This window comes from Poecilia mexicana, unplaced genomic scaffold (assembly GCF_051168715.1).
Source record: "Poecilia mexicana isolate PSO_F unplaced genomic scaffold, ASM5116871v1 scaffold_11, whole genome shotgun sequence".
NCBI lineage: Eukaryota > Metazoa > Chordata > Actinopteri > Cyprinodontiformes > Poeciliidae > Poecilia > Poecilia mexicana.
The window spans coordinates 16521327-16532089 of NW_028263380.1; the positions used below are offsets into that span (position 1 = coordinate 16521327).

At 38.8% G+C, this 10763-nt stretch overlaps 1 protein-coding gene across 1 annotated transcript; it reads right to left on the reverse strand.

Annotated features, from left to right (window-relative positions):
- Nucleotides 1–208: 208 nt before the first annotated feature.
- LOC106916854 (transcriptional repressor scratch 1-like) lies at nucleotides 209–9206 on the reverse strand. The gene is made up of 2 exons (XM_014985440.2): nucleotides 9089–9206; nucleotides 209–1405 (listed from the first exon to the last, which is right to left on the reverse strand). The coding sequence occupies exons 1-2, from the start codon at nucleotides 9204–9206 to the stop codon at nucleotides 630–632; spliced, it is 894 nt and encodes a 297-aa protein (XP_014840926.1). The 3' UTR covers nucleotides 209–629.
- Nucleotides 9207–10763: the final 1557 nt, after the last annotated feature.

The following is a 10763-nucleotide window of genomic DNA, read 5'->3' on the forward strand; positions in this document are numbered from 1 at the left end:
AGAAAATTAATTTTGGGTTTTCATTCACTTCAAGTTATAATCATCAAAATGCTTCACATATATCACTCCATGTGTAATTAATCTACGTAATGTATGAGTTTCATTTTTGTTCATATTTTTCATCGTCAAAAGCAGAACACTGGTTATTCTTCTGATTCCTTTGCGTTTTCTTGTAAGCTTCAGTTTCACTGAAAACAAGACACGAGAATTATCCTTAGATTATGAATGTTTGTGTCTGAAAAAGCTGAAAATAATTTGCTCAGACGGTGGGTTCTGTGCTTAATCACATGAACTCTGAGAAAAGACAGAGACGTGGAAGAGCAATTGTGCTTTTGTGTCATTTCCTCGTTGGTAGAAAAACATCTGACGTGGATTGATAAGGACACAAATAGATCTCAAAGTATGAAGCACCAGATGTGCTGTGCTTTAGTTTACCTCACTGGGGGATAAATCCTATCAGGTTCTCTCAAACTTTTTAATAAACCTTCAAATAAAAATAACTGAGAGGCTTGCGAAACGAGAAAAAAAAAACTCCTCCTTTGTTGCGCTCTGGTTAATCTTTTGGAGTAAAGCAGAAGAAATCGGATGTAAATGAAGTAAATAAACCCTAGATGTGCTTTCAGAGACTCTTATTCACTCAGTGAGCTCAGTGGGGAAAAAGCCCCCTTAAAGCACGCAGACTCGTAGTGCTTGTTCAGGTAACTCTTGAGTGCAAACGTCTTGTTGCACCGCTTGCACTTGTAATGCTTGAAGGCTGAGTGAGTCTGCATGTGGGCACGCAGGTTTGACCGGTCAGCAAAGGCTTTCCCACAGTGCGCGCAGCCGAAGGGCTTCTCTCCGGTGTGCGAGCGCATGTGACCCTGCAGCAGCCACGGTCGGCTGAACGCTTTCCCGCACACATCACACTTGTGCTTGAGGTCGTGGGTGAGCAGGTGCATGGCCATGGCGGGCATGGAGACGTACACTTTCCCACACGTTGGGCACTTCTTGGCCATCTTGCTGTCGATGCTTCTGTGCGTCTGCTTGTGTCGGCTCAGGTTGGAGGACGTGGCGTAGGTTTTGCCGCACTCGCTGCATGTGTGCCTCTGGGTGGCCCCTCGTGGGTTTGCCGCTGCTTTTCTTCGTGACCGTCCATCCATGATGAAAAAGGCGTCTACTGAGTATCCTTCGCTCACGGCGGCGTCTCCGTTAATGTACCCGCCGGCTGAGGACGAGACCTCAGACCTCGGACTGTCCGGCTGGTCCGAGTCCCCATGGATGTCGCTGTGGATACCTGAATAGGTGTTGTTAATGTGGCCGTAGATGATTGACGAGTGGCTGGGAGAGGGCACTTTAGAGATGACTGAGGAATCGCTTCCCACCACGTCTTCATAGGGATTCGGACTTAGATAATCACTGACGTAACCTAAGGAAACAACAAAACACATTAGTCATCATGGAGGGAGGGACGATCAGACATTAAAATCTGGGTTGTAATTCTTATAATGTATCCAACTCTTGTGCTTTTGGGTGTGAGAATCTGCTTTAGATTACCAGAAAATCCAACTATAGAGCACCAAAACAAGATCTAGACTGCAAAAACACAAAATCTTGAAGGATTTTTTTTGGTCTAGTGTACACTTGAAATAAGACAAACTGGTTTTGATAACTAGGATCAGTTGAAATGGATGATTATATTAAAATTACTTTGACTTCAAGATGACGTGTTGTGAATTGGCGCCACATAAATAAAAAGAATCAAATTAAAACACAACTTTGCCACTAATGACTGTTTACTTGTCCCTCAGTTTAAAATACTTGACTCAAACCTGGAGATGTTGCTTCAATATGTGCATATAATTTTCATTATGCTGTTTAATTTCTGAGGTGTATCAATCAGAAAAACAAACATGATACAATAAATTCCATAATTTACAGCTCCATCAGTGTTCTCATGTTTTTAAGCCTTTATTATTTTTATCTAAATGTACCAAAGGTATGATCAAACCTTGAGTTTTATCAAACCAGAGCATACAACTCTGGAAAAACTTAAGAGTCCACTGCTCCGAACCCCATTGGAAACATCCTGGTTATTCCAGCAAATATTGGTTTCTGAACTCTTCCTGAGTTAAAACATTAGAATTGTTTCTAAATGAATATGAAGTTGTTTTCTTTGCATTGTTTGAGGTCTGAAAGCACTGAATCTTTTTGTTATTTTGACCATTTTTCATTTTCTGCAAATACTAAAGTTTTGCTTGGAATTTTGGATCTTGTCAGTAGCTCATAGAATAAAAGAACAATGTTTATTTTACTCAAACATAAACCTATAAAGAGTAAAATCAGGGAAACTGATCATTTTAATTGTTCTCTTATGTTTTCCAGAGCTGTATATCTCCAAATATTCAGTTATTGCCACTAAATGTACTGACACTATAATCTAGATTTATGACTGAGTGACTTTTCAGCCTATATGCAAGTAATGACTGGTTTCACTGTGGATATTAATGCCTTAGCCAGTTTATTGATGAGGTCTTTCAGTTTCGTTCTGGTATGAACATTTTGCACACAAACCATGCTGTTTAAACTTTTGTGTAATTGTTTAAAACAATGGATGTGGCACCTTGAACATAAGACAAACCCAACTTTCCCTTCCAGATTTTTTGGCTTATTTCCACATCGAAGTGTTTGACATGTTGGCTTTAACTTTGGCTACATTCACACTGCAGCCTTTTGTGATTTGATATTTTTTGCCGTGGTCGTTCACACTTCGTATTCTCCAGTGTGACCTGAAAGTGTCCCGCATGCGCAGTAGGGGGCGCATTACTGTCAGCGTTCTCAGTGTTCTGCCCACCGCCATAAATAGAAGAAGTGCTCAGTATTTGCGGAAGTAAACATGGATGCTAACGGTGTAGCTTAGCTTACACATTTGAAGTTGTTCTCCGACCGGAGCGGCACTTTAACAACTTAATCCTCGTTATGATCCGTCATGGTTGTTATTTTTCTTCCCGCATGGGCGTATCAGGACGCAGAACAGTGACGTTTGTCGAGTATCTGTGACGTTTGTCGAGTATCTGTGACGTTCAGGACCTGACCGTTATGATTCAGGTCACATTTGAAAAGATCGGATACGTATCGGATATCTAAGTGGCCTGGGTCATATTCGGAAAAAAAATCTGATCTGTGTTGTTCAGACTGTTATAAAAACATCAGATACGAGTCGCATTAAGTAAAAAAAAAAAAAAAGAAAGAATCAGAATTTGGTCACTACTTTTATGTCCGAAAGAATCAGTTGACTGTTTGCATTGATTTTAAAAAAATGCAATTCTGAATCCTCCAGTCAAAAGTTTTTCTTTTTTAAAAGAAAAGTTTCACCAGAGATAAAAATAACTTTAGAAAAATGGCCTCCCTTTATTGTAAGCTACAGAAATAAGGATGACTTAAAACTTGTGCATAGACATGTGTGAGAGTGAACCACACTCAAATTAAACTCAGATCACTTCATTTATTATTAACAAAACACTGAGTTACAGCCTGGCATCTCTGCTATCTGATTTTAAACTGCGATCAGATGAGTTGTGCTTCAAGACCATATTTTGCCTTTTCTTTGTGCCTTTTCCTTTTGGGAAAGAACCAGGAGATGGAGAACCATGCGGTATTTATAGAGGGACTAAAATGCTTTTATGCCTTTGGCAGCACTGAGTAGACACTTTCCGACCCTCTGTAGGAAATCTTTATTTTTCATAGAAGGGTTCAGTGAGCACACTTGCTCCTCATCAACTGCACCTTTCCTGACAGGTCCACCGCCACACACCGTCACACCCTGGGGCTGTCAGAGCTTCGGCTGTTGTAACGTAGACCATCTCTATTACAGCAGATGGGAGGTCTAATGCTCAGTGGGCACGCCGATACTGACAGTCCTCCTCTTGAGCTAAACTGTAAGTACATCTGCCTGGAGATCCACGGATTCCTCCGGCCTTGCCCCGCATTTTTCTGCACAGCTCTTGACAAATCGGATCAATTATTTCTTAGTGAGTTTTGATGTCGGCTGCTTCATTATTTCTATTATTGGCTTCAGCTCAACAGGCTGAACTCAAACAGACGCAAAGAGAGAGACTGGTCGCTAATAACCCACAGCCACAACTCCTGTGGATCTGCCGATCAATAGCTCTCCATTTCAATTAGCACTCTGTGGGCATTAAGACACAGACAGCAGAGGAGATACTGTTGCTGGTAATATAATTTCATGATGCAGTTCTGAGAAAAGCTCAGATGTTGATCGATAATACGACCTGGAGAAGGGAGACGAATGGAAGAGAGAAAGAAATAAAAAAGAAAGAAGGAAAGGATTTTACACTTTTTATGGTAATTGTGGTTGTGTGTTTTGGCAGGGTTGCACTCTGCTCTCTTTCTAATTTAACATTTTAAATGTAATTAAGACAGAGTAACAACAGAAAGATGGAGGAAAGAATGGTGAGGTGTGGTGGAAAGACTGAAAATCATGAATCATAAATATTCTATCACTGCACTCACAGTGTGTGTGCGTGTGTGTGTGCGTGTGTGTGTGTGTGTGTGTGTGTTTCCTGTTTTATAGAGCATGAGTAAAGTTTTTGAAACGTGATCATGTGTTTCTTTTTGAGCTTTATTTAATTAGGTATGTCATCTAAGAAAAGAAGCTGGCCTGAACTGACATCCTTTCAGCATCTCCTCTACAGGAAAATTGGCCTTAAGCCTATTTTGTTTGTTTGTTTTGTTTCATTTATTCATTTATTTATTTTCATTTTTACTTTGTAGCTTAGGCATATAGTGTGATGGATCTGGTTGCCCTAAAGTGTTGAAACAGAAAAAAATGTTTTAATAAATATGTAAAAAAAGAAAAAAAAAATTAAATTGCGAACAAACGCTACATATTAGCAAGTCAGTGCTAATGCCTAAAGCTAATTCATTTGACTTTCTCATTTTGCTAGCCAGCTGTTGCTAAAATTAACAGCTAATCAGCAAGTAAGGCTATATGCTAATGCAAACATTAGCATATTGATGCACATTAGTACACTGTGTAGTATTAAATTTGTTTAGTGTAAGAATTACATTTATTTTAGTGTAGCATTAAATTTCCTAACATTAGCATACTAATTCTAATGTTAGCAAATTAGTGTAGCATTAAATTTGCTAACATTAGCATTTTAATGCTAATGTTAGCAAATTGATAATTCTACACTAATCTAATGTAATGTATGCTAATGCTAACATTAGCATTATCACACTACTACACTAAACTAATGTAATGTGGGCTAATTCTAATGTCAAATCCCATTTAGCTTAAAAGGTGGTATTGTTACATATGATAAGCTTTACAATTCTATGCTAATACTTAGGTCCACAACTGATTAGTGTCATGTTCATAACAGATGTTTATTCTAAGTTAATGTTGGCAGGCTAATGCTCATGCTAACAGCTTTTTAAGTTAGAAATATTTCAGTGTTGTTGAGCATACAAAGGCTTAGTATGCAATGCTTCACAACTATGTAATGTGATTTTTATAGTCTTTAAAATAGACTTGTAACACTCTTCACAAACAGAAATAGGTCTTTTTCTGCCAACAGAGATTCTCTTTAATGTATATTACAGATTTCCTATGAGTGTTACAAAAGAGAAGATCAAGTGTGGGTTCACAGAGAAATGTTTAATCATCATGTACTCCAGTGCAGATGCCAGCAATGAGCATAAAAATGACTAATTTTGGCAGCAGCTGGCACATCCAGGATAGACCACAAGAGACCCAAATGATGGCAGTCAATGAAAATGGTACAATGATGTCACCAGAGGATGGCTCATAGGTATAATGGACAGCATTAACACCACTTGGTAGTTTGTTGGACGTTACATTTTGTTTTGTTTTTATGTCAAACTCTTTGTAACAGATGTTGGTTCTGTATGTTTAAAAACTGTTTGTATTTGACCTGTTTAACATGTTTTCACAATCAGAGGAGATGCGTCTGCAGTCCATGCTCGTGTGTCTAATAACTGTATTTGACTATTACAATTATTAGACACTGTAATAAGTGTTTAGTAACACTTATTACAGTGTAATAAGTTACTAGGATAACTACTTTATCCAAGTAGTTCAGTGCCTTAACTACTTGGATAAAAAGCTTGGCTATTCACCTAGAAAATGTTAAGTTATGCTGTTTTTCCACACTGTAGAATGACTGAGAAAATGGGCTGTCTTTAAGAGAAATTATGACAAAAGTAAAACTTGAATTTCTCCCTGTTATTCAGTTTTTGTGTAAAAGATTACGTAACTGCTGCTTTTGTTTCCTCAGCATCAGAACTCTGTCTCTTTCTGTTTGTCTTTATCTTCATCCCTGTCTCCTCTGTATTCAATTCAAAGTACCTTAGCAGCATTAGAGCTGAAAGCAATTTTAAATGCTTATTAAAGATTAAATACCCATCCCAAAGATGAGTGTTTCCTCTTATATGTGTGCTTAAAGAGCAAAGAATTAGGAAGGGAAAGAAAATAAAAGGATGACATAGAAAATGAGAGAAAAGAGAGGGGGAAAAAAGCTGCAAGCCACAATTTATTTTTTGATCCAAACCAACAGCGACTGATGCACACTTGTGTGCTTTGGACACTTGTAGGTCACTGTGTGTGTGTGCACATGTGTGTGAGTTTGATGCTGTGCACTCAGCTGTGCAAGCTGGCTGGGAAATGTGCCGAGTTGACAGAAACACAGTGATGCGAGTGTGTGCTTCTGTGCGAGCAACAAGCTGCAGTTGCTTCGCTCGACATCTTGTTATATTTATAACGGTGGATAATTTCTGGAGTCTTTACGTGTTCGCCTTAAAGCTTCTGTTGCCGTCGCAGGTTTCTGCTCTCCGCCTCGCCGTCTGAGCGCCTGAGATCTCTTCATCTTACATTTGACCTTGCTACAATGTGAACCTAACCAGGCTGCACGAACACAATTACATGCCGGTGGTGGAACAAAACTCAGTCAGCCCTTTCAAACTGCGGTTATTTCCCCACTAGAGGGCAGAAAAGAGCTGACAGAGACGAAACCAAAGCACAAAATAACCCCATAAAGGGATTTAACAAACGATTGGCTGTTATTTTCATCCCAGTAAAGACTCATTTGTTCACTCACTGATGTTCGCTTCCTATCTGGCCTATTCTTTCTCAGTTTGACATATGGTGCTGCTTATCAGACCTTGTGTGCTGGAAACAGCTGCCTGCTCAGTGGCATAATAAATCAGCAGAGGGCTCCGCCACAAAAGATGGTCCAAGTAATTTCTATGTATCACAATGCCTCATAACATTCTTTTAACTACTTCTTTTTGGTGTTTGCTAAGCAGTTTTACTCTTGTGGGTTTTTTTTTTTTTACAATTTTTCTTCCACAAATCAACCTTAAATAATCGCTTTTAAACATATTTGGACCTAACATCAGGAAAGGAATCAGTGTGAAACCCATATTTTTGTTTCTTACATTATTCATTTAAAATTAACAAATAACTTTTTTTTTTTTTTTTACTTTCTGTGGGATGATTTCTTGATTTTGACAAATGTTTGCACTTTCATTTCATACAACTGGCACTGATGTGGTTTGACTCATTTCTCTCTTTATATTTCCCATTTTCCCTGATATTTTTGCTCAGCGTTGAAGAGATTCGTCAGCCTTTCCTCCTGCATCATATTTAGCCTGCAGAGTATCCAGGATTATGCAGCGTGTGGGAACCATTCGCAGTCAATGGGGATGTGGAAAATAAAACAGAAATCCTGGGAAAACACTTCCAGGGTCTGGATGACCATTATGTGAGGAACATAATAGGTAGCAGAACAACAATGCCTGCACACTGGTGACATAATCTATTAACAGAATCATTTTAATACAGTTTACTGCAAATATCTCGCTGTGATTATGTTTTTCTACTTAGCTGAACATAATATACCCTCTTTTGTGTACACAATTTGCACTTGCAGTCTTAAATATACCATAGATGCTTAATGAGAGAGAATCAGAAACATGTTTACAAGTGGCTCATTTTTCAGCCTGTTCTGTAAAAATCTGACATTTAAATCCGCACACATTGCTTATGCCTCTGGCTGACTCCGCAAACAGTGACACACTTTTTTTTCACAAAGACTCTGTGAGTACACCAAAGTGTGAAATGTGTGAATTTTCCCATAGAAAGGCAAATCAGTCCACAGCTCACAGGAGGAGGGATTGCTGTGAAGTCAATCACTAGATGCAATCGCCTGAGCTCGGTTAGATAGTTCAGCTCTCAATGCACTTTGCAAGAAAAACATGCCCAATTTATTTCAAATTATACAGCAACGTTGAATAAATCAACCAAATACAAAAACAATCCATTAGATTGAATAATGTCCAGTCCAATCTGATCCTAAATATACTCTAATTCAGATTACTATCTCAAATATTAGTCAGTTGCATGAAGTTATTGTCAAAACTTCTTATCCGTTAGCATTTGGCTGTGTCTTGTGTTGGATTGATTAGTTTAAATATTTCTGGATCTGTGCTTTGAGCTGAAATAACATGTTTCGTATCGAACTGAGTTTGAATATTACAAATTGAAGCCATGCTGGCGCAGCAACGACCCAGGAATGATCCACAGCAGAAACCAACCACCTGGAATACACTTAGTTTAGCTTGCATGTAACTTTTTTCCCCCTCATCTGCAGATGTTAGGCATGCATTTCTCTGTGCACGTCTAAAAATACATCCAAGGGAAAAAATCTCCATGGGAAGTGGGAGTTTGTTTTTTTTCCATTTATGTTTACCCTGAAGACATACCTTTGAGAATTGTGACCTCAACAAGGTCAACTTGATTTATTTACCCAATAGCCTTAAAATGCATACCTTAATCTCCAACTGCAAACAGTGATCTATAAATACTTTACATTTCACTGACTTGAATTTCATGCATATTTTGTGCTTTGACCCAGGTTTCCTATTCCCTCTCAATCAGTCATGACTAACGCTTTAGATCTGGGATTGAAAAGTGGCTGGTGTGTGTGTGGGGGGGTGTGTGCGTGCGTGTGTGTGTGTGTGGGGGGGGGGGTGTGTGTGTGTGTGTGTGTGTGTGTGTGTGACTAACCTTTGTCATGATTGTGGAACCGCAGACTGAGCTCCTCTCTCCGGCTGTAGGAGGTCTCCAGTTCAGCAGCGGAGAAGTCGTCCAGTTTGACTTTCTTCACTAAGAAAGACCGAGGCATGGTGGGACAGTCGCTGCTCCTGCGCTCATACGATTAACACACGCTTTTCTTCTCTTCTCTAATCCTCTTAAGTCTGCACCCAGTGATGGGAATCAGCTGATTTTTCGCATATAATTTAATCTCTTGGCTTCCTATAGCGTCGAATTCAAAAGTAGAGACATGATCTTTAGTTTTTCTCCTGTGCTTCTTTGTTTTCAGCAACAAAACTAAACAAAAATGTGTTTTATAGTTACAACTTAGCTCTGTAAAAGCAATGGAGCTCTAGTAGGTCATAAAGGAAAATATAAATGTCCGTTTTCTCCTGTTTGTTTGCTTTATGTTGTAGATTTAACTCCGTGCAGGTTTCAGCACCGGACAGCTCCTCTCCTCCTGTCCGATCCGCTCCGGCAGAGTCAGAGTCACAAACTGACGAGGAAAAACAAGCTGAAAATCCAAAACGTGTGCCAACCAGTGAGGTTTATGTCTCTCAAAACCAAAATGAACAAAAGCAGGACGCGAGTTGTGACTGTTTGCAGAGTGGCGGAAAAAAAAAATTAGATTAAAAGGTTTCACAAAGAAAGCGGCCGAGTCCACAAAAATGTCTCAAAACCTTCGTGGGGTTTTAACTTCTCAGATGGCATCGCAGCTCCTTGTGAAATATTGCTTTTTACTGCTGGAAGACCAGAAACAGAGTATCGGATCGCTCCTCTCTCTCTGCCTTCCTTTCTCGTTACGTTTTTCTCCTTGTCGGAGCTGCAGCTCTCTCTGACGCCTGAGACCAGCTGTTGCGGCTTTAAAGGACGAGAGAGAGAGAGAGAGAGAGAGAGAGAGAGAGAGAGAGAGATATTCTTTCTCTCCATCAAAGAAAAATAAGAGCATCTTGTCTTCTGGGACCAGCAGCGGTGGAAGTCGAGGAGTTGGTTTAATTAGACACCTTTAGTTCCTCACTCACGCTGGTTTTTATTAAAGCCAAACTAAAAAGTGGAGACATCTTTTGGTCAAACAAGCATTTTTCAAAAGTGTCGAGTGTTTTACATATTAAGTGTAAGTTAATAGCGATGAAGTTAGTGTGATGTGATCATAAATAGCTTTGCGAGCTTCATAAACGCTGCACTAATTCCTGCAATATCTCCCCTTAACAGTAGAGGGCGCTACTAAGCATGTAACGCCGTTAAGCTAATATCTATTTGGGGATCTGTTCAGCTTTATAAATAAATGTTTATCTTTCGTAAAATGAATAATCTGTGTTATGACTGAAGTGGAAGGTGAATCTTTAGGCAATATTCCCAAAAGTAGATGCAAGAGGATAATTTCCTGCACAAAAAACTTTAGTGTCTCACTTTTTTAAAACTTTTTTGAAAAGTGAGACACACAAATATATATCTATCTATCTATCTATATATATATATATATATATATATATATATATATAGATATATATATATATATATATATATATAGATATATATAGATATATATATAATGTACATATTTTTAATGTACATATGAATGTATGTTGAAACTTTTTTTATGATCCAAATCCAAAGTCAGGCCTTAGTTTTATATTATTCACATAAA

What these genes read in the sequence shown, in the direction of transcription:
- LOC106916854 (XM_014985440.2), bottom strand. Translation starts at nt 9,206, where the DNA reads ATGCCTCGGTCTTTCTTAGTGAAGAAAGTCAAACTGGACGACTTCTCC. An exon ending in GTTCCACAATCATGACAAAG is followed by an intron (nt 1,406 to 9,088) that starts GTTAGTCACACA and finishes TTGTTTCCTTAG; the next exon opens with GTTACGTCAGTGATTATCTA.